The sequence below is a fragment of the Gymnodraco acuticeps genome, unplaced genomic scaffold (assembly GCF_902827175.1).
Source record: "Gymnodraco acuticeps unplaced genomic scaffold, fGymAcu1.1, whole genome shotgun sequence".
Classification (NCBI taxonomy): Eukaryota; Metazoa; Chordata; class Actinopteri; order Perciformes; family Bathydraconidae; genus Gymnodraco; species Gymnodraco acuticeps.
In genome coordinates this window covers 264,648-289,424 of record NW_022990293.1, presented here as the reverse complement: position 1 = coordinate 289,424, position 24,777 = coordinate 264,648, and the positions used below count along the sequence as shown (strand labels likewise).

Genomic DNA, 24,777 nt, shown 5'->3' with positions numbered 1-24,777 from the left:
AACTCACAGGAGGCTTCTGGTGAGCATAGTGGAGTTTATTGGTTTCTGGTGGCGCCGAGCTGCGACTCCGGTTCATCACATACTTAGCATAACAACATAGCCCCCAGTTCCTCTTTTATGCTTATGGAACGGCAACAACTTCAATGTCACAGTGCCACCTAGTGGACTGGTGAACTAACATGCAATGCTATGACTTTACAACATCCCCTTCCCCTCAAGCAGGTTATATACATCCAACAGGAACATTGTAACAATTTGTTATTAAACCTAACGGGTGACTCACAACAGTATTATCTATTCCCTTCTTAGCTCAGCTGGAAGTCTTTAAGGTAACTGGGTAACTTAGTCTCTCTTTTTGACTGTCTCTTCCCTGGACTTGTATTTTCCACAGTTCCATGGACCTTCTCTGCTGCTGCAGCTTCTGTAGCTGCTGGCTCTTCCAACTCGTCCCCACTGAGCACGACACTCTCAACGTCCTGCCATGTCTCTCCTTTTTCGGCTGCCTGACTTAGCTGAGTCGAGTCAGTCTGTTGTCTTTCATGGTCTTTTTCTGGTCTTTGGTGGTGAGCATGAATCTGGTCCACATGTCTCCTGACTACTCTCCCATCACCCAGCATCACTTTATATGACACTGGCCCTGTCACTGACTCTATGATTCCTGGAATCCACTTGGGTCCAAAACTGAAGTTTCTCGTCAGCACTGAGTCTCCTGTTTTGAACCAGCGCCCCTTTGCCTTTTTGTCATGATCTCTTATTTGTCTTTCCTGTTTTTCTTTCACCTTCATGCACAGATCTGGATGAATTGAATCCAAACAGCAACGTAGCTTCCTCCCGAGAAGCAGCTCTGCTGGTGACAGACCTGTTGTAGTCTGAGGAGTCACACGATAACTAAATAACACTCTGGCTACCTTGGCTGTCAGTGTGCCTTCTGGACATTTTTTCATCATCCTTTTAAATGTCTGTACCCCTCTCTCTGCTAACCCGTTACTGGAGGCCTGATAGGGTGCCGAGGTCACATGACGGATACCATTTATTTTCAGGAAATCTTCGAACTCTGTGCTGATGAAACAGGTGCCATTATCAGACACCAACAATTCAGGCAGTCCATGGTTACTGAAACTGGTACGCAGGCACTCAATTGTAGTGGCTGAAGTGGCAGAATTGACTGGAACGACATCCATCCATTTTGAGTGTGCATCGATGAGCACAAAACACATCTTCCCCATGAATGGCCCAGCATAATCCACATGAATACGACTCCAGGGCTTATCAGGCCAATCCCAGGGGTGTAACGGAGCTGGTGCCGGAACATTTCGGTGCTCTTGACATGTCATACAGGACTTGACAGTATCCTCTACATCCTTGTCGAGCTTTGGCCACCATACATAGCTCCTAGTCAGTGCTTTCATCCTGGACACTCCTGGATGGCATTGATGAAGCTGTCTCAAAACACTTTCTTGGCCTGGCTTTGGCACAATAACTCTTGCGCCCCACAACACACACCCATTTTGGATACTGAGTTCCTGTTTCCTCACTGCATAAGGGCCAAACTCAATCTCTTTTAATTCTGATGACCAGCCTCTGTTTACCAATTCCCGCACCCGTGAGAGTACTGGATCCTTGTCTGTCCATACTTTCACTTGGTCAGCAGTCACAAGTGTGATGTCAGAACTCTCCAGCATGAGAACCCTCTCTTCTGGCCTCCCCAGGTCAGGTTTCTCTGGTAGGGGCAGGCGGCTCAGTGCGTCTGCATTGTTGTGGTACTTCCCTTCTTTGTACACTATGGTGTATTCATAGGCTCAAGAGCTCACGGCCCAACGTTGGATCCTCGGTGATGCCATTTGGGGTACTGCTCGCATCTCACTGAAAAGTGACAACAGGGGCTTGTGATCCGTCACTATAGTAAACTTCCGTCCATAGATGTACTTGTGGAAGCGTTTTATTCCAAAAATCACTGCCAGTCCTTCCTTGTCAAGTTGTGAGTAGTTTTTCTCTGCAGCATTTAATGTCCGTGATGTAAATCCAATGGGTCTTTCAGTTCCATCTGGCATGCGATGTGAGAGCACAACACCTAATCCATATGGTGATGCGTCACATGATAGCACAATGTCCTTCTCTGGGTCATAATGCACCAACACTTCAGCTGACTGCATCATGTCTTTTGACTTTTCAAACGCCGTCTGTTGTGCATCTTCCCACTGCCACTTTCTGTCTTTTTTTAGCAGTGTGTGCACTGGAGCAAGGATGGTTGACAGACTGGGCAGGAACTTGTTATAATAGTTTAACAGTCCTAGATATGCTTTGAGCTCTGTCACATTTGAAGGTGTGGGTGCATCCTTGATTGCTTCCACCTTCTCATGCACAGGGTGCAGTCCTGTAGCATCCACCTTATGACCCAGAAACATCACTTCCTCACTCATGAACACTTGGTTCTTTTGAGCCTGAGACCGGCCTCCTGTAGCCGTTTCAACACAAGGACAAGAGTCTGCAGATGCTCTTTGTCGTCTTTCCCTGTCAGCAGGATGTCATCCAAGAATATTGCCGCTCTAGGGATGCCCTGTAGCAGTCCCTCCATGGTCCGTTGAAAAATAGCTGGGCTAGATGATACTCCGAAAGGTAACACTATATACGTGAACAAGCCCTTGTGTGTATTTATGGTCACATATGTTTTTGCTTCTTCATCCAAAGGGATTTGGTGATATGCATGACTGAGATCTAGCTTTGTGAACTTCTGTCCACATGACAGGTTGGCAAACAAATCCTCAATTCTGGGAATTCGATACTGCTCCAGTTTTGATACTCGATTTACAGTCAGTTTGTAATCACTGCACAACCTTACTGAGTCATCTGGTTTTAACACCGGTACCACAGGCGCTGCCCACATATTTTACCGGTTCAATTATCTCCTGGGCTAGGAGACGGTCCAGTTCGGCCTCAACCCTTCCTCTCATTGCATACGGGACCGGTCTAGCTTTAAAAAACCTGGGGGTTGCTTCCTTGTCCACATATAGTTTAGCTGGGGCCCCTTTAAATTTCCCTAGTTCCTCTTTGAAAACCTCCTCATATTCCACAAGTACCTCCTCCAAGGTCTCTTCCCTGACATGGTGAATCTGGCTTTCCGGTCTCCACTGCAAACCTAGCTTCTTAATCCAGTTCCAGCCAACTAGACTAGGGCCCGTCCCTGGCACAACTACCACTGGTAGGTTTTTTACTGACTGTTTGTGCTGAACTTTTACCATAGCTGCTCCCAAAACATTTACCCTATGTCCTGTGTATGTTCTGAGTCTCACTCTGCAGGGTTGTAGGGCTGGTACCTCTCCCCTCCATAAGGTTTTGTACACTGAGTGGTTCACCACTGTTACCCCACATCCTGAGTCTACTTCAAACTGTGTTTCAGTTTCGTTAATAGTCAGTGTTTCTAGAAATGGCTCCTCTGCCGGTATGTCTATTTCCTCCACTTTGTACAAAGTGAACATGATCTCATCTGTGTCTATGTCATCTTTTTCGCCCTCCCCCTGGCTGACATAGTTTGCTCCCTGAGTTTTCACATGCTTATATCTCTGATATACTCCACCCCCTTTTGCTTGTGAAGCACTAACTGAGCCTTTTGACCTACACACTTTCTGAATATGGCCTATCTTCCCACACTTGTGACAGGTTTCTTTAATAAACCTACAGTCCCCAGCTATGTGCTGCTCACTGCCACACCTGTAACAAGCCTTATGCTGGAGATGCTGCTCACTGGGGCTCTGCCTTGCCGTCATCGTGTGCACTGCCTCAGGTGCTCTCATGTGCGAGGGTGCCGACTCCAATGACTGTAAATCTCTCACATTCTTGCTGGCTGTCTCAATAGCCTGGGCCAGCTTCAGTGCCCTGTCGAAGGTCAAATCCGGCTCTGACAACAATCGCCGTTGTATGCGATCCTCCCCAATCCCACAGACCAGCCTGTCACGCAGCATTTCTGTTAACTTGTCTCCATAGTTACAATCTTGTGCTAATTTCCTTAGCACAGCAACATACTCCATGACTGTTTCTCCCAGCTTCCTACTTCTTGAGTTAAATTTGTAGCGCTGTACAATTTCACTGGGTTTGGGGTAGAAATGGTCTTTCAGCAGCTGAACAAGCTCATCAAACGTCTTCTCTCCTGGCCTCGCCGGGCTGATAAGGTTCCTCATAAGTCTGTAAGTCTGACTGCCAACTGAACTGAGCAAAATAGCTTTCTGCCGACCTGCATCTTCGATCTCATTAGCTTCAAAGAAATATTGGAGAACCTCACAATATTCCTCCCACGTCTGGGATTGACTATCAAAAGGAGCGGTGTTCCCTACCATTGCCGCCGCCATCTTCTAGCTCACACCACTGTCCGGTGTTTGGTGCCGTTAACGTAGCCACTCAACAGTCTCGCTCATTTGTGTGCATTTCCACCAGGCATCTGCTGTACTTTTATCCTCGTCGCCATTATGTAGTAACTCACAGGAGGCTTCTGGTGAGCATAGTGGAGTTTATTGGTTTCTGGTAGCGCCGAGCTGCGACTCCGGTTCATCACATACTTAGCATAACAACATAGCCCCCAGTTCCTCTTTTATGCTTATGGTCGGCAACAACTTCAATGTCACAGTGCCACCTAGTGGACTGGTGAACTAACATGCAATGATATGACTTTACAACATCTGTTATTTTCATGTCGATGGACACTGAATATTATGTTTGAATAGAGGATTCCTAAGTGTTTGCCGAGACCAACATTAATGACCCATCAGCATTTTAAAGTCTAAGTACCTGCACATGCAGCAAGGACATTTCTGCTGCTATCTTTGCAAAACGAGTTAACAGTCACATCTTATCTGGATGAGTGCTGCAGAATACTGTTTTTATAAGGGATAAATGTGTGTGTAGTCTTTCATATTAAACATGATCGCTGGTAGATAGCCACAACCTGGGCGGATGTTTACCTGAGAGGATCACAGTTTACAGTTCACAGCTGAAGACTTCTCCACGCTACTTTCAAACTCTGAGTAAACAACGTGTGCTTCACTTGGAGGCTGTCTGAAGGTGTACACAGGTCTCAGATGGACTTGGTATCACATTAAGAACGATATTCAGTAATAAGTCTGGCAACAATAGCTGGTTTAAATGATTTATTGGAGCTCGCAATGTTTTGAACAGACATCCCCAGTTAACTCGTTTTTCTTTTTGTAGTCCCCGCTGTTCGCGTCCGGATATCTCCATCGTAACCACAACCTCACACACTGGTACTGAATGTGCATCAACGTTTTCCTACCGAGCCAAATATACCAAAAGATGTATGTAAACGACAGAAGAAGCGATCGGGAAACCAGTTAACGAGGGAACCTGTTAATCCGGAACACCGGCTCGGTACGCTGATGGCCGGCACCGCCCTTAATAACGGCATCATGTAAGTTGCGCTGACAGGCGACAGAGGTCCACAGTTGCCCCGCAGCGAGGCTCCCCCCGCCCTCCCGTAGACATTTCACGAGCTCAGTCACTTCATAACACCAAAGATGGATCGCGGTAAACGCTCTGAAGTGAGGCTCCACTACACTAAGAAAGAAAAAGACAAGGCACAGTGTAAAGCCTGTTAATAGCTTGCCACAGGCATAGCTCAGTTAAAATAAAGCACAGCTATTGTGCAATAAATGTGTATTGCATGTATATATTTGTTTGTAAAAAGAATAAAGATATTTTTGTTATCTAAACGTTTGACCTCTTTCTTTTACAATTTTGGAATCAAAACGGGGAATTGATAAGAACCGGAATCGATACATTTCAAACGATACCGACCCCTAATTATCAGTAATCATTTCAAAGACACATTGGATTAACCTTCAGAAGCTTCTTTATCTTTTTAATGCCATTGAAAACGACTTTGGATCAGAAACCAACAGCTAAGGTGAGACGATCTCCCGTGTTTGCTCCGTAATGCTACGTGTTGTGATGTCTGTTTGGTTCCCCTGTCGCGAGTTCTGATCACTCAGTGATGATACCAATACCTATAGAATCTGTGGAATCTCAGCTTTAATCGGATATCTTGTATGTGCAGTTACGATAAGTAATAAGGGTGTTTTTAACCTTGAGTTCTGTGCTAAGTGCGATGGCATTTTTTCGCTCAGGACTCATTTAGACACTTCTTGTGAGACTTGTGCTTTGTTTCTATAAAAATGGTTCGTATCTTCAGTTAGCTGAGTTTCTAACCGTTAAAGTGAGTATGACACATTAATATGTATATAAATATTAAGATGCCCTGAGACACAGTTTCGTGAAGAAACACCCCGCAGGCCCCAGATTTGGCGATATATCTGAGTGCAAGCGTACAGTTTGAGCAGAAGCAGAGCAAATCTAGTGCAAGCAGGCACTATTTGAGTGCGCGGAAAGGGTTTGAGGGAAAGAAAAACGACATCTGAACGTGAAGTCCATAAATGATACTCTCAAATTTAAAGACCACGCTCTTGAATAAAGATAGGGAATAACCCCCATAGTAACCAGCTTTATTATTACTTGTTTCCAAAGAACAGTTGTAAGACAAAAGTACAAAGTTGTAACATACACATAACGTTGTAGACAAACCGGCAGACAGTAGGCAAAGGGCTGGTCGGGGAAAGGCGAGGGTTCCAGGAGTAGGCAAGACGGGAACCGCAGGTACAGACAGGGTCAGGGAACAGGCGAGGCAGACTAGTCCGGGTACAGGCAGGGTCAGGGAGCAGGCGAGGCAGAATAGTCCGGGTTCAGGCAGGGTCAGGGAGCAGGCGAGGCAGTCTGGTCAGGCAGGGTGAAAACCAGGAGAGCAATCTGGGAGGTAATGAGGGAACGAACTGCATACTGCGAAATACGATCATGCACTGAGGTGAGAGTGAAGGGGGCCTATATACTAGTGGAGCCAATGGTGTTAGTCTTCCTAGGAAGGCCGTTTATCAGGCAAATAGTCATTCAATATCCACCAGAGCCAACGGTTGTTTTATTATAAAAAAGACCTGCATATGCTGAGTCAGTTATGATGCATTTTATAGGAGGGGTGTCTAACTCCTCCAGAATGTAAAACTCTGGACTCAACAGTAAATGGACACTGAATGCGCATAACCCTTACATTTAAATTAAATTAGAACATTTGGAGAAAATCAGGAGGAATGCTAGCTTGACTCAGAAAATGATCAGATGGAGGCAGAGTGAGTGCGCTGGTGGACTTTAAGGTTATAACTTTGAGAAAAGGTTCTCCCACACTCTTCACACCAGTATGGTTTCTCTCCTGTGTGAACACGACGATGGATTGTGAGTTGACCTGATGCAATGAATGACTTGCCACACTCTTCACACCAGTATGGTTTCTCTCCTGTGTGAACACGACGATGGATTGTGAGTTGACCTGATGTAATGAATGACTTGTCACACTCTTCACAGCTGTATGGTTTCTCTCCAGTGTGAACACGACGATGGATTGTGAGTTGACCTGATGTAATGAATGACTTGTCACACTCTTCACAGCTGTATGGTTTCTCTCCTGTGTGAACACGACGATGGATTGTGAGTTCACCTGATGCAATGAATGACTTGCCACACTCTTCACAGCAGTATGGTTTCTCACCTGTGTGAACACGACGATGATTTTTGAGATTATATGATGTAGTGAAAGTGTTTCCACACTCTTCACAGCTGTAGGGTTTCTCTCCAGTGTGAATACGAGAATGATTTTTGAGACTATATGATGTAGTGAAAGTGTTTCCACACTCTTCACAGCTGTAGGGTTTCTCTCCTGTGTGGATGCGCTGGTGGGCTGAAAGATGACTTTTTTGAGAAAATGTTTTCCCACATTGATCACAGCTTTGTCGTTTCTCTCCTGTGTGAATATGATAATGCCTCTGAAGTTTACTTGATTCAGTGAAATCTTTCCCACATTGGTCACAGCTGAAAAGTTGGGGTTCTTTTCTTCTTCTTCTCTGTTTCTAAAAAAGACAGACAGATAAAGAGTCAGTGAGAGGCTGTGATGCAGATAGATCTAAAAACTAAAATAGATGTCTGTAAAATAAACCCCACAATGTTCAAGTTTGTTTTCTCCTTAAATAAAAGTACAGGTTTAAAGTCCTTAAATAACCCAAATGTCCCCCAGTGTAAGGGATAACAGTGTTAGGAATATATTGTGATGAAGTGAACACTAACCTGAGGTCTGGGGGCCTCGTTGTTCTCCTCCATGCTGCTCTCAGTGCTCCTTCTCCTGCTGGGTCTCTGAAATAAGTATTAACACTACAGTCAACACAAAACCAATCTACAGCTAAGAAGTAGCTTAGCAGCAGAGGTGGGAAGTACATTTACTCAAGTACTGTACAACCATAGAGGTACTTGTACTTTACTTGAGTATTCACATTGTATGCTACTTCTACTCCACTACAGTTCAGATGTAAATGGTGTACTTTTGCTCCACTACATGTATTTAATACCTTTAGTTACTTTACAGATGTGGATGAATGATGTGAAATATAATCCAGTGTTAAATCAGACTTTAGTTCCACAAGCTACAAATGAAAGCTGGTTTTTTAATCCTATGGGAAAATGTGGTTTTGACACAGTTGCTCTAATAATGAAAATACAAAATATAATAAGTAAGGCATTACAAAAATAAGCTATTACAGAAAGGAACAAAAATGATGTTGCAAAGATGATGGGATAATATTACTAAAAACACAAAGTATTTCTTTTCAATATACCAGTAGTTTAAATAAAGACCATTCATATAAACAGGGGTGCACATAACTTGTTTGCCCTGGTTCTCAAAGGAGCACCTGGAGATGTTGCTTGGTGCTCATCCTTAAAATGAAATAAACCGTAACTTTTGAGGGGTTTGACTTTATTTGACAGACACACGGCACTGAACACACATGCAGAGGTGAACACAGAACACACATGCAGAGGTGAACACAGAACACACATGCAGAGGTGAACACAGAACACACATGCAGAGGTGAACACAGAACACACATGCAGAGGTGAACACAGAACACACATGCAGAGGTGAACACAGAACACACATGCAGAGGTGAACACAGAACACACATGCAGAGGTGAACACAGAACACAAGACAACATTAGCATGACCAGTAATCCTACAAGCTGTCATCACTTCCCTCCTGACTGTTCTCCTCACTGTCTTCCTCTCTGTCAGACATGGTAGCTGATGATGTAGGCCTACTTCTTTCTCTCTGGTTGAGTCTGCGATTAGCTGCTTGCATCCACAAGTCAACAGCTGGTTTTGGGTCGAAAGTCTCTGTTGTCATCTTAGACAAGTGGATGTAATCAAATAAGTATGTGAACATAACCAATAACCTACCATAGCCAATAACAAATGGATGTAACTTATTTTATTATTGTTGTTGTTCATTCATATCTTATTTTACCTTAACATTTATTTATTTATGCATTTGTTTTAATCTTTCCAGTTTTAAAGGATATGTTTGGTTACTGTCCTATAGTATACATTGGAATGATTTCAAACCTGTTTATCCCAATAATTATAAAGGAGTGCTTTGGAAATATGTGTTTACATAAATTGTGACCAAAACGTTTGAACTTAGATTAAAGTGAACTATCTAAACACTCCACAGTCCTTTACCTCACTGAGCTGTAGTTATCAGCCTCTCAGTCTGACTGGAGAGGACTTTCCCTCCACATTATTGTAGAAACATCTTCTTCTTATATCCGTTAGAGCAGCTAGCACCAGATACTAATAACAACAGCGCCGGAACCGGTGCACCCTCCCTCGATCCCACGCTCACTCGCACTTTGGCTGTGAGCTGTGGGCGCCAGATAAGCCAACATCCCCCATTTTCATCACTTACAGCGCCCATCGTACAGGGCAAATGAAAAGTGTAACCGGGGTGAAAAGGGTGTTACATTTACTTAATTATGAATATTGTTACATCAAGGCCGAAAATTAGGATGAGCCCCAACGGTCAAAAAATTGTTTTCCCCTCCCAGAGCTGTCAGCGCAGCGCCTCCCCGGATCTGGCGCCCTAGGCGAACATTTATTACGCCGACCCTGAGTTCATATGCAACTCGCAAATATCTTTCTCTCTCTCCTCTCTTCTCTCCTCTCTTTTCTCTTCTCCCTTCTGTCTCTTCTCTCTCTCTCTCAATGTTGGTACGCAAATGCACCTTTTTTCAAATGACCCGGTGCTCATTTTTTGGCGGAGGTGCGCATGCGCACCAGTTATGTGCAGCCCTGCATATAAACTTGTACTTTACTTCAGTATTTCCATTTCCTGCTACTTTGTACAAATCAATACAAGAAAACAACATAAGTGTTTTTATTAATGCTGTCAAAATTATCGCGTTAACGGCGCTAATTAATTTTTTGAATTAATTGCGTTAAAATATTTAACGCATTTAACGCATGTGCAGAATGGCCCGCCCCATACCTGCGACCAGTGGCAGCGCCAGGGTATGGCTGGGGTAGGCTACACCCATACCAAGAAATGGCTTAGCCCCACCATGAAAAATGATGTTAAAGTAAGCAAAATAAAGTCCGCCAACTCGCGCCGAGAATTGCACAGACAGCAGTTAGTCAGATTGATTTCAGCCACTTGTCTGGAAATACCGAAGACCAGAAACGGTTTTGAAAACTTTTGTCACGTATTGATCGTCTTCTCAATAGAACATCTTTGATAATGTCTTCTGGCCAATCAGAATCAAGATAACGGCGTGGTGTTGTTGCAGGAAGTCCCGACGGAGAATACTTTTGCTGTAGTACAGGGGTGCACATAACTGGTACGCAGGTTATGTGCGTAATCCGAAATGCGTACCGTCACTTGTGTCACAAAGCGCATTTGCGTACCGACGTACTTGGGAAGCTTTTCCAGAAGGCGGTTAGATCACCGGACGACAGAGTCGGTCTCCGTGTGCACAGACAGGGCTGCTGTTAACGTCGGTCTGTACAACGGAACTGTGCCAAAACTACGCCAACCGGCTGCGGAGGGAGACTCCCCCCTTCACTGGAGAACTGCGCTAAAACAGCTGATCACAACGTTCACACTCTGTGGTCATGAAGTACTCCACTAGCCGCCCCCCTCTGTCGAGTAGTAGAGACACTACATACTGATATACACCTGAACATCAGCAGGAGAGGACTCTTTAAAGTAGAGACACTACATACTGATATACACCTGAACATCAGCAGGAGAGGACTCTTTAAAGTAGAGACACTACATACTGATATACACCTGAACATCAGCAGGAGAGGACTCTTTAAAGTAGAAACACTACATACTGATATACACCTGAACATCAGCAGGAGAGAACTCTTTAAAGTAGAGACACTACATACTGATATACACCTGAACATCAGCAGGAGAGGACTCTTTAAAGTAGAGACACTACATACTGATATACACCTGAACATCAGCAGGAGAGGACTCTTTAAAGTAGAGACACTACATACTGATATACACCTGAACATCAGCAGGAGAGGACTCTTTAAAGTAGAGACACTACATACTGATATACACCTGAACATCAGCAGGAGAGGACTCTTTAAAGTAGAGACACTACATACTGATATACACCTGAACATCAGCAGGAGAGGACTCTTTAAAGTAGAGACACTACATACTGATATACACCTGAACATCAGCAGGAGAGGACTCTTTAAAGTAGAGACACTACATACTGATATACACCTGAACATCAGCAGGAGAGGACTCTTTAAAGTAGAAACACTACATACTGATATACACCTGAACATCAGCAGGAGAGGACTCTTTAAAGTAGAGACACTACATACTGATATACACCTGAACATCAGCAGGAGAGGACTCTTTAAAGTAGAGACACTACATACTGATATACACCTGAACATCAGCAGGAGAGGACTCTTTAAAGTAGAAACACTACATACTGATATACACCTGAACATCAGCAGGAGAGGACTCTTTAAAGTAGAGACACTACATACTGATATACACCTGAACATCAGCAGGAGAGGACTCTTTAAAGTAGAGACACTACATACTGATATACACCTGAACATCAGCAGGAGAGGACTCTTTAAAGTAGAGACACTACATACTGATATACACCTGAACATCAGCAGGAGAGGACTCTTTAAAGTAGAGACACTACATACTGATATACACCTGAACATCAGCAGGAGAGGACTCTTTAAAGTAGAAACACTACATACTGATATACACCTGAACATCAGCAGGAGAGGACTCTTTAAAGTAGAGACACTACATACTGATATACAACCTGAACATCAGCAGGAGAGGACTCTTTAAAGTAGAAACACTACATACTGATATACACCTGAACATCAGCAGGAGAGGACTCTTTAAAGTAGAGACACTACATACTGATATACACCTGAACATCAGCAGGAGAGGACTCTTTAAAGTAGAGACACTACATACTGATATACACCTGAACATCAGCAGGAGAGGACTCTTTAAAGTAGAGACACTACATACTGATATACACCTGAACATCAGCAGGAGAGGACTCTTTAAAGTAGAGACACTACATACTGATATACACCTAAACATCAGCAGGAGAGGACTCTTTAAAGTAGAGACACTACATACTGATATACACCTGAACATCAGCAGGAGAGGACTCTTTAAAGTAGAGACACTACATACTGATATACACCTGAACACCAGCAGGAGAGGACTCTTTAAAGTAGAGACACTACATACTGATATACACCTGAACATCAGCAGGAGAGGACTCTTTAAAGTAGAAACACTACATACTGATATACACCTGAACATCAGCAGGAGAGGACTCTTTAAGTAGAGACACTACATACTGATATACACCTGAACATCAGCAGGAGAGGACTCTTTAAAGTAGAGACACTACATACTGATATACACCTGAACATCAGCAGGAGAGGACTCTTTAAAGTAGAGACACTACATACTGATATACACCTGAACATCAGCAGGAGAGGACTCTTTAAAGTAGAGACACTACATACTGATATACACCTGAACATCAGCAGGAGAGGACTCTTTAAAGTAGAAACACTACATACTGATATACACCTGAACATCAGCAGGAGAGGACTCTTTAAAGTAGAGACACTACATACTGATATACACCTGAACATCAGCAGGAGAGGACTCTTTAAAGTAGAAACACTACATACTGATATACACCTGAACATCAGCAGGAGAGGACTCTTTAAAGTAGAGACACTACATACTGATATACACCTGAACATCAGCAGGAGAGGACTCTTTAAAGTAGAGACACTACATACTGATATACACCTGAACATCAGCAGGAGAGGACTCTTTAAAGTAGAGACACTACATACTGATATACACCTGAACATCAACAGGAGAGGACTCTTTAAAGTAGAGACACTACATACTGATATACACCTGAACATCAGCAGGAGAGGACTCTTTAAAGTAGAGACACTACATACTGATATACACCTGAACATCAGCAGGAGAGGACTCTTTAAAGGTTTCCCTATAATATTAAATCAGTGAACTCTTACGGGGTTTTGTGTCTTCAGAGAGATCCGGATGTCTCCTTTGACACGGTGCAGCGTTGAGTTCTTCTGCTCCGACGAACCGCTCTTCATGGAAACATCTGAACTCTTCTTCCTCTTCTTGTCCTCGTCCTCAGACTGTGATGCTCCCACCGCTTTCTTCTTCTGTGGTTTCGTGTCTTCGGTGCATTTCTTGTCCGACTCTTCGGTTGTTTTCCCGTCTTTCTTCTCAGGTTTCTCCTTCTTCTGGTCTTTCATGGCTGTTTTCTTCACCTCCGTTTCTTCTTTCTTCTTCTGTGGTTTAGTCGTCTTCTTCTGTGGTTTAGTCGTCTGCTCTGCGGTTGTTTTCCCGTCAGACACTTTGTGTTTATTGTCTGTCGTTTCCTCTTTCTTCTTCTGGTCTTTCCTTGCCATTTTCTCCACGTTGCTTTCTTTCTTTTCTGAGGTTTTGGAAGTAGATTTTTTCATCGCTTCATTTTCCTTCTTGCCCTCCGTTCCCTTCTTGTCTTTTTTGTCCTCCGTTGATGCAACTTTTTCCGCCTGACTCCTCCTTGTTTCTGACTTCCTGTTGTCGTTCTTTTTGTCCGATGTTGTCGCCTGACTCCCCTTTGTAACCTCCGAGCTGGTCGTGGCTGTAACCTCCGAGCTGGTCGTGGCTGTAACCTCCGAGCTGGTCGTGGCTGTAACCTCCGAGCTGGTCGTGGCTGTAACCTCCGAGCTGGTCGTGGCTGTAACCTCCGAGCTGGTCGTGGCTGTAACCTCCGAGCTGGTCGTGGCTGTAACCTCCGAGCTGGTCGTGGCTGCATCCCTCCTGAGAAATGTTAAAAAATAATTAGGGCTGTCAAACGATCAACATTTTTAATCAGATTAATCACAGCTTAAAAATGAATTAACCATGATTAATCACCATTCGAACTATGTCCAAAATATGCCATTTATTTATGTATATTGTTGTGGGAATGGAAAGATAAATGAAAGAAGGCGGATATATCCATTTAACATACAGTATCTATGTTATAGTATTATTATTATTACTACTAAATCAATCATCAAACCGTGGGGTCTTAATTCATTACGTGTTGATTTCTATCAACGGGGGAGTACTTCAGGAAAGTCGACAGAGGGGGGTGGGGGGCGGCGGTTAGTGGAGTACTTCGTGGCCACAGAGTGTGAACGTTGTGATCAGCTGTTTTAGCGCAGTTCTCCAGCGTAGTTTTGGCACAATTCCGTTGTACAGACCGACGTTAACAGCAGCCCTGTCTGTGCACACGGAGACCGACTCTGTCGTCCGGTGATCTAACCGCCTTATGGAAAAGCTTCACAAGTACGTCGGTACGCAAATGCGCTTTGTGACACAAGTGACGGTACGCATTTCAGATACTTACATAACCAGCTTACCAGTTATGTGCACCCCTGTACTACAGCAAAAGTATTCTCCGTCGGGACTTCCTGCAACAACACCACGCCGTTATCTTGATTCTGATTGGCCAGAAGACATTATCAAAGATGTTCTATTGAGAAGTCGATCACTACGTGACAAAAGTTTTCAAAACCGTGGCTACTGAAATCAATCTTACTAACTGCTGTCTGTGCAATTTACTCCGCGAGTTGGCAGACTTTATTTTGCTTACTTTGACATCATTTTTCATGGTGGGGCTAAGCCATTTCTTGGTATGGGTGTAGCCTACCCCAGCCATACCCTGGCGCTGCCACTGGTGGCATGTATGGGGCGGGCCATTCTGCACATGCGTTAAATGCGTTAAATATTTTAATGCAATTAATTCAAAAAATTAATTACCGCCGTTAACGCGATAATTTTGACAGCACTAAAAATAATACATCAATTAAGTTATTCTGTTCATTTAAAAAACAAATATATTTTTTCTTCTATGGTTTAACAAATACGTAATTATTTGACTTAAACAAATCTAGAATCTATTTTATAAATGCTAAATCAAAGAAAGAAAATAAATAATTTCCTTATAAGGAAGTCAAATGAAATGGTGTATTTTGCCGCTAAGCTTCTTGGCCAGGTCAGCATTGGAAATGAGATTTTATCCCAATGCTTTTTATTAAATAAAATAAAAAATGAATATAAACTTGAATCTGGAAAAACCCCTCTATTTTCTGTCTCATAAACACAGAAGAATAAAAGCATATTTTAACAATGAATAAATGAATATGTTGTGTGTGTGTGTGTGTGTGTGTGTGTGTGTTTGTTACAGCGAGCTCCTCCTGCGGCCTCCTCTCTCGTCCGTCAGTAACCCTTTCAGAGACTTCAGGAAACTCTGCCTCTTGTCCGCCTGCCCGCTCTCTCTCTGCAGTTTCTTGTTGACTGTTGGAGATAAAAATCATCCTTACAAAGTGTGTGTGTATGTGTGTGTGTGTGTGTGTGTGTGTGTGTGTGTGTGTGTGTGTGAGAGTATGTTATTCACCTGGAGCGTTGTTATTTTCTTGCTCTGATTCAAGCTGACAGATAAAGTTCAAAAGAGAAGAAAACACTGAGATTAGGTAAGGCAAGGCAAGTTTATTTATATAGCACTTTTCAACACAAGGCAATTCAAAGTGCTTAACAAAAAATGAAAGAGATTAAGAAAATGGCATTTAAAATCAGTCATTAAAAAGAAAAGCTAATAAAATAAACATTAAAAGCAAAAATACATGGATAAAAGTTACAGTGCAGTTTAAGATATGAATAGTTCAATTAAAAGCAGCGACAAAAAGAAAAGTCTTCTTGCTGGATTTGAAAGTAGTCAGAGTTGCAGCGGACCTGCAGGTTTCTGGGAGTTCCAGATATTTGGAGTATAATAACTGAACGCTGCTTCTCCATGTTTAGTTCTGACTCTGGGGACAGAAAGCTGACCAGTCCCTGAAGACCTGAGAGATCTGGATGGTTCATCATTTAGCAGGAGGTCAGAAATGTATTTTGGGCCTAAACCATTCAGTGCTTTATAAACCAGCAGCAGTATTTTGAAATCTATTCTTTGACACACAGGAAGCCAGTGTAAAGACTTCAGAACAGGAGTGATCCACTTTCTTATTGTTAGTGAGGACTCGAGCAGCAGCGTTCTGAATCAGCTGCAGCTTCCTAATAGATGTTTTAGTGAGACCTGTGAAGACACCATTGCAGTAGTCGAGTCTACTGAAGATAAAAGCATGGACAAGTTTTTCCAAATCCTGCTGTGACATTAGTCTTTTAATCCTAGATATATTCTTTAGGTGATAGTAGGCTGATTTAGTAACTGTTTTAATGTGACTGTTGAAACTCAGGTCAGAGTCCATGACTACACCTAGATTTCTGGCTTTATCTGTTGTTTTGAACATTGCAGACTGAAGCTCAGCGCTAACTTTTATACGTTCTGCCTTGGCTCCAAAAAACCATTACCTCAGTTTTATCTTTGTTTAATTGGAGAAAGTTCTGACACATCCAGTCATTGATTTGTTCAATGCACTTACTCAGTGTTTGAACTGGAGCATAGTCTCCTGGTGAAATTGTTACGTAAATGTGTGTGTCATCCGCATAGCTATGGTAACTTATTTAGTTGTTTTTCATTATCTGAGCCAGTGGTAGCATGTAGATGTTAAAGAGAAGAGGCCCCAAGATGGAGCCTTGAGGAACCCCACATGTCATATTTGTCAACTCAGATGTGTATTTACCTATAGAAACAAAGTTGTTTCTGTCCTTTAAGTAGGATTCAAACCAATTCAGAACTGTTTCCGAAAGTCCCACCCAGTGTTCCAGTCGGTCTAGTAATATGTTGTGGTCAACAGTGTCAAACGCAGCACTGAGATCTAATAATACTAACACTGAAGTTCTGCCACTGTCTGTGTTTAAGTGGATGTCATTAAAGACCTTTACAAAAGCAGTCTCAGTGCTGTGGTTTGGACGAAAGCCTGACTGGAACACATCGAAACAGTTATTTAAATGCAAGAAATTACTCAACTGTTGAAAAACAACTTTTTCAATGATTTTCCCTAGAAATGGGAGGTTTGATATGGGCCTGTAATTGTTCATTACTGAAGCATCTAGATTATTCTTTTTTAAGAGCGGTTTAATGACTGCAGTTTTCAGGGCCTGTGGAAAAATACCTGAGTGAAGAGATTTGTTTACTATATGAAGTAGATCTGAGGCCATGCAAGGCAAAACATCTTTGAAAAATCCTGTTAGAATAATATCAAGGCAGCAAGAGGAGGACTTCAGAAGTTGTATAATGTCCTCTAGGTTTTTATCATTAATCTGATGGACCTGTGTCATGGTGTTTGAATTGATGTTAAGTGGACACAGAGACAACACATTTGCTGTTCCTGATGCAGAGGCACTGACTGCTGGTCTGATTTTCTGAATTTTGTCAGTGAAAAAGGCAAAATCATTGCACGCCCTGGTGGATAGAAATTGATTAGTCGCTAATGGGACGATAAGAAGCACGGCTTCATCAAATAAAATAATCAATTACATTTAAAGTGGATCAATACAAATTAATAATAATAATCAAGGAGGAAATGATTGTGTAGAAGTTGCAGTCGAAAATGGGAAAGCGGGCAAACATATTGTTTAAATAGACAACAAAATGGATATAAAGCTACTTTTATATAGGGCTGTCAAGTTAACGCGTAATTTGTTGACTCCACTAATTATTTTAACGTATTTTAGGGGTCTACCGATTATCGGCCTGGCCGATTATCGAGGACGATATTCCGCATTTTACAGATTATCGGTATCAGCCTTTTTTTAAAAATCAAATTGCCGATAAAACTTTGGCTCTGATGCGGCCGTTTCTCTGGCTGCAGTCAGCACTGTTCACGAGCAATGTCCCGCTCACAGCGCTATCTGATAGGCTATTACTGAAGTGTCAATCAACACTGAAGATTTTCCGGGCAGCAGCCAGCCAGAGAGGCGGGACCTTCTCAGATTACAGGCAGGTGCGAAGAATGCAGACAGAGGCAAGCAGCAGCAGTGAGCGGTGTTTCCAAGGTAAATCAGTTAAAGCCGAAGTTCAATAAACATCCCAATCCCCTATGCCGAAGTTGCAAAAACACCAAGATCTTATGATCCAATTCTATCAGTTTCCCAGTTACAAAGGGACCGGGGGGGCAACTGACGCGCTGGGACGACTGGGACTGTGACGGCTGCTAGTGGAGCCTCGCAGCAACCACAATCTGGTGCTGCTGAATTGGGACTACTAAATGAGTGAGACTCAACTATCAGAAGTTCAGAACAAGTTTTAGTAGTTTTTATTTTAACTTCATTTACTTTACTCAGGGTCACAGAGAGGAAACCAGTTTTAAGATGTTGAAAAGTTCATTAAAAATAAAAAGGCATTTCAAAGAAGTTCTGTTATTCTACATTTTGACAAAGATTTTCTGATTTGACTACAAATGTATATCGTTATCGGCCTCCTTGATAATAATCCGTATCGGCCTTGAAAAAGCCACATTGGTCAATCCCTAGTGTATTTGTTCTCGGCCCGCCCCGTAGTTTCAGAGCCCAAAGGCTTGACGTTGTTGTTAGTTGGATGGTGGGAGATTCTAGCGAGAGATATGGATACAAGAAAATGTGTTTTAAACAGCAAGCCAAGCACACAGCTGATGCAAGCGAGCGGCAGACCACGCTAGAAGGTTTGCCGGGGAGACGCCGGGGAGACGCCTGGACACGGCGTATACGAGCAGCAAGCTTTCAACAGCGATAGCTAAATGGGGGGGCTACAGCTTGCAGGACAATTAACATTGTGGAGGACGAGGGAGTGTGTGAGATCATTCGGATCGCATCCAACGTGTTGACTGCACATCACAGCGCATTATTTTGACCCTAGGTGGGAACTTCAGTCTCATGCTTTGACTGATATGAAGACAGAGGAGCGGCATTTCGCAGACAACTGTAAACAGGCTTGTCTGTTTGAGCAACTGGCTCAGTGCAGAGAAGGACACAGCGTTGGGAGAAAGTGTAGAGAGGTTGTTCTGTTTAGAATATTCAGGAGAATATTTGTCATTGTTCAAATGATAAACACACATTTGCATAAAGCATATTTGTCCACTCATATGTTGATAAGAGTATTAAAAACTTGAAAAATATCCCTCCAAGGTACATTTAGAACAGATATAAAATGTGCGATTAATCGCGATTAACTATGGACATCATGCGATTAAATATTTTAATCGACTGACAGCCCTAATATAAATACTTTTCTTTATATTTTATTGAAAAAATGGACAAGCAGACCCAAAATCCACGTTCCCCCTCCCCAGATTGTTACTGGTTGTAAACTGGAGTCTAATGAAGAGAGGATTTAACAGAATATCAGTTTTAATAAGCGACTCTTACTTTGAGTTTACTCCCCACGGCGGGGGTGTTCTGGATCTCCCACATGCCTTCAGTGAAGCCTTTGATCCGGACGCCGCTGCCGAACTTCAGCTTGTTCCCGACGTACGGCACGATGTTCTCCGGAGGGATCGTTCCTCTGAGGACGGATATTAAACTTTGAAGTCATCATGTCTTTGCTGTCAGGATTACTCTCTCTCTGTGTGTGTGTGTGTGTGTGTGTGTGTGTGTGTGTGTGTGTGTGTGTACATCTGATGCATGCCGAAGAAGTAGACCGGGATGCTCTTATTTCTTCCACCGCCGTCACACGGACACACCTGAACACACAGAATATCACGTTAGCTAGGAATACACATCTGTACGTGTGTGTGTGTGTGTGTGTGTGTGTGTGTGTGTGTGTACCCTGGCAGGCCAGTGGGGGAATCCCTTCATCTTGGCAAACACCAGGTCTCCCGGTTTGAACTGGTCACCGTTTTTCCCCGGCATCGTGATAACTCACCTTAATGACAGAGACAGCCTGAAAGAAAACGTAAATATATTGAGATGACTTAATAACCATCATGTAATCAAGGGGCTTCTGAAAGACACATTTACTCATTGATTGATTATATGTTATATTATTATTATATGTTACGGGTCCCAAAAGCTTGGGTACCACAGCAACAATAAATGATATCTGTAGAAAACAGAAAAGTGCAGCAGCAAGAATTAGACACAGGATCCGATTGATCTTCTGGAGTGCTTCTTATTCAAAATTTAAAGTACACATGGTTACACTCAAATAGCTGTACTTTACAAACACATCACATTTCTCCATTTAAGTTATCCGTCTGTCACAGTCCATTACTGTATCTCAAGGAGAAATTCAACAACAATATAAACACATAACGCTATCAAATAATACTTTCTATCAATATATCTATCTTTACCAAATATAACATATTATGGAGCTCACATAAATACACTGTCAGTGTTAATAAACAAAAAACAAGGCAAGAGGCGCATTCACACTGCAGTACTTTTCCCACAAAGGTTCATGTGAACTTAGTTCATGTGAACTCTTTAGTTCGCATGAACTAAGTACAGATCGCGTTCACACTGGAAAAAGTCCCTGGGGGAGGATTAGGCAAATGAAGCCGCTGACGTCACTTGTTCTTCTTCTGCTTTAGGGTTTACTGGCAGGCCGCAAACCACTTCACGGCATATACTGCCGCCCAAAGTCCCCGGCCGGAAGTCCCCGGAGTTGGGACTGGCTTCAGTAGAAGCTGCTGGGAGTCCCAGCAGCTTCTACTGAAGCCTTCGGAGTAAATCGCCAGAACGCCGACACCTCCTCATCTCCACCGCTCCCATGTTTTATTTTGTGTTGCCATAAGTTAGTCTCTCTGCGTTTCTGCGCTGGGCTAATGCTAATGCTAATAATGCTAATGCGAAGATAATAAAATGGCGGCTTCACAAAACTTTTTGGGAGTTTTACGGGGCGTGGTTTGCAATCCGCCCAGCCAGTCAGAAATATAGCTCTTTTCTCACAAGAGAGCCGCACGAAAGTCCCTGCTCTTTAGCAGGGACTTTCGTGGGGGTAAAAAGGTTCACATGAACTAATTTTAGTACCGGCTCTTTTTGGTGTGAACGCGATAAAAGAGTTCACATGAACCTTTGTGGGAAAAGTACCGCAGTGTGAATGCGCCTATTGTGCCTGCAAGACTTCACTCAGGTGAACACAACAGATTATCCGTGCGCAGCAGCTAACCTGCCTGCGAGCCTTCGCTCAGGTCACCTTTACACACGGCGCGGCTGAAGCGCGCGAAAATGGCATCTATTGTTGCTGACTGTTTAGTATTTTAAAAATACCGTTACTATGTCAAACATGCTCAAAACTTTCTGACACACTCTCTGAAACATCTCTAACAATATATCTCATTTACACAAGTTAACATCGATCATTTTTATCATGTACTGACCTGTAGAAAACAAAAAAGTGCAGCAGCAAGAATTAGACAGGATCCGATTGATCGTCTGCATTGCTTCTGAGGAGGGGGCGGAAGTGTCCCCCCTAAAATAACCCAGGCGTCACCGCTCACCTGCCGAAGGTTCCACCTTGGCGCTACTTACTATTACTGTTTCTCAAACAGTACAGATAAACCATAAAATTATATGAATGTCACCAAAATAAATACAGATAATGTTGAGCTTTTCAAAACAATAAATTCACTGTTTAGCAAAAATAAATACACAAATAATTGTACCATTTTTGGGGAGTACCACATATATATGTATTTGTTGTCCTCGGCCGCCCCGTAGTTTCAGAGCGCATCGAGTTTAAAATACCATTGTCAGTCACTACCAGTGTTGGGACTAACGCAATACACAGTAACGCGTTACTGTAACGCCGTTGTTTTGGCAGTAACTAGTACTCTAACGCATTACTTTTTTAATTCAGTAACTCAGTTACCGTTACTACATGGTGCGTTACTCCGTTAGTTTTTTTAATATAGTCAGCAGCCAGGCGAACAGAGATGAGAACTGTACTTAAGTAGGCATACAGTACTTGAGTAAATGTACTTGGATACTTCCTGTGTGACATGCGGAGACGCGCTGTGGGCGTGTTTGTGTTCTTTACTAACAAGACTATCATGGCGGCGGCGGAGCTCAAGTCTAGTTTCTCCACCTGGAGATATTCTCACTATTTCACTTTTGTCGAGCACAAAGAAAATAAAGTTTCTGTTAAATGTAAGTTGTGTCTTGGCGGGTCAAAGATCCTATCTACTGCCCAAACCAGTCATTCAAATCTCTTAAAACATCTGCAAAAACAACATGCTGGGACGAAGCTAGTAGCTAAGACCACAGAGACTCAGCCGACGCCACTCCACCTCCACCTAAGCAACAGCGGCTGGATTTTAACCAAGGGACTGCTAGCCAGGGAAAAGTGGATAAAGCCATTGCACGGTATGTTGTAGAACACATGCAGGCTATTGCTACAGTGGAGTCACCCGCTTTCAGGGAGCTAGTTAGCATGATAGCATGTCCGGGCGGTGTCAGTACCAGATATGTTCGGGCTACCAGATATGTTCGGGCGTATTTCCGTCGCATCCGTCATCCGTCATATCCGTCATATACTCACCTCCCTCTGCTCCCAGCGCTCTGCTGCCACACACCGGCCGTCTGCGGAACTGCAGCCGGAGGAACTCGGGACAGCTTGTTATGTGTGGGGTGCTATGGTGGGGTCCCATGTACTTGTGCACATAAATAATGTTTCTAATTATTTACAATTAAAAAATATATTTATTCTGCGTTACATTAGCCAACACTTTTATAAGGCCACTAGATTAGATAATTACGAAATGTGTAGATAGAATACATATATTTCAGGTTGTTATTTTGTCATTATGTTTAATGTTTTATTTACCTTTTAGTATTTGTATATAGTATCTGAACTTTGGAGAGGAGTTGGGAGACACACGACACATCAAATCACATCTACAGATCAAGGCGAAGCGAATGGATGTACTCCCATACTCCTAGCGTGAAAATGTTTGTGAAAACGTGTGCAAAGTCTCCGATAATCCTAAAAATAAGCTCATATTTGAATTCCCCATAAAAAACACATCATTCAGTAAAAACAAGGCCCCACTGATCATCTACTCTCTGAGACGATTCCAGGGATGTCTGGCTTGAGTTTCGACCACCAGGGAAAGTGGACAAAAGTGCCCGAGATCAGCCTCTTAATTTAGTGCTTGGCTTTGGGCGTGAAAATTCAGGAAACTCAGGAGTATTTTATTAAATATCTGAACTTTGGAGAGGAGTTGGGGGACACACGACACATCAAATCACATCTACAGATCAAGACGAAGCTAGTGGAAGTACTCCTAGCGTGTGGAAATGTTTGTGAAAACGTGTGCAAAGTCTCCGAAAACGGAGCAGTGGCTGTGATGCTAGCTTTGCGGCTAGCGGTTAGTTGTTATTGTTTGAAGTTGTTGCTATGGAAACAACATGACGGAGAAAAATGTATATCTTCTACATATAATAACGGACAAAGTAAAGAATGAAGTGTCGGCTATGCCTGTTTGAAGTTGTTGCTATGGAAACAACATGAGAAAAAGTATAATCTTCTACATATAATAACGGACAAAGTAAAGAATGAAGTGTCGGCTATCTTCGGTCGATTTTGGCAGCATCTACGTCTATCTTCTGGAAACACCAGGTGAATACCCCACTTGTCACAATAATATTATCATGCCAATGCATATATGTGGTATTTTAGAGTTGACTATATTGATTAAGGAATAGACTATGATATTCTGTATGCACCTCGCGTGAAATGGTTGATACCGGAAGCACGGTGTCGCCCTCGGTCCAAAACCCGTATGTGTGTGTGAAAGAATAAGGGCATTAATGGGAGCCCTTTTTTTAAGTAACTACAACGTTACTTTTCACAGTAACGCATTACTTTTTTTTGTAGGTGACTAGTAAAGTATCTTAGTTACTTTTGAAATGAAGTAACTAGTAATGTAACTAGTTACTGGTTTTCAGTAACTAGCACAACACTGGTCACTACCCGATCTGCAGCTCTGCCCGATCTGCAGTGCGCATGTGCGAGATGGTCCGCCATATTGGACAACTCCGGACGGCAACCCAAGATGGACCCAGCAATTTTGAAACAACTGAGTCAGCTCTGAAACTAAAGAAAACCCAAATGTTCAAATAAGTTTGGATCTCACTCTTTGTGAGCCTTAGAATGCAGACTTCACACAAATTTAAATTCTGTCTATATAAGACACTGGAGCAGTTGAAGAAACTTCTGAACATGGACTCTAAACAGAAAGGAAAACAGCAAAGATCCAAAACTATGCATTGCTTGCTTAATGAAATGTAAACAACTTGATTACTGCTTACTCTGGATGATAAAATGTTTGTCAATATTCTAACATGTGTTTTTATATTTATTTTAAGATTGAGTGCA

General features: G+C 42.8%; 1 protein-coding gene and 1 pseudogene across 1 annotated transcript; both read right to left on the bottom strand.

Moving 5' to 3' along the window:
- Positions 1-218: 218 nt before the first annotated feature.
- LOC117549789 lies at positions 219-4,343 on the bottom strand (annotated as a pseudogene).
- A 2,235-nt stretch (positions 4,344-6,578) lies between these two features.
- LOC117549784 (zinc finger protein 708-like) lies at positions 6,579-21,850 on the bottom strand. Its single transcript, XM_034221863.1, has 9 exons — positions 21,779-21,850; positions 20,223-20,337; positions 20,070-20,137; positions 19,824-19,959; positions 15,940-15,973; positions 15,728-15,839; positions 13,511-14,315; positions 8,170-8,235; positions 6,579-7,955 (listed from the first exon to the last, which is right to left on the bottom strand). The coding sequence occupies exons 2-9, from the start codon at positions 20,304-20,306 to the stop codon at positions 7,167-7,169; spliced, it is 2,094 nt and encodes a 697-aa protein (XP_034077754.1). The 5' UTR covers positions 20,307-20,337; positions 21,779-21,850; the 3' UTR covers positions 6,579-7,166.
- Between the last annotated feature and the right edge of the window lie 2,927 nt (positions 21,851-24,777).

What these genes read in the sequence shown, in the direction of transcription:
- LOC117549784 (XM_034221863.1), bottom strand. Translation starts at nt 20,306, where the DNA reads ATGCCGGGGAAAAACGGTGACCAGTTCAAACCGGGAGACCTGGTGTTT. An exon ending in TCCCCCACTGGCCTGCCAGG is followed by an intron (nt 20,138 to 20,222) that starts GTACACACACAC and finishes CTGTGTGTTCAG; the next exon opens with GTGTGTCCGTGTGACGGCGG. An exon ending in GGCCGCAGGAGGAGCTCGCT is followed by an intron (nt 14,316 to 15,727) that starts GTAACAAACACA and finishes AACATTTCTCAG; the next exon opens with GAGGGATGCAGCCACGACCA.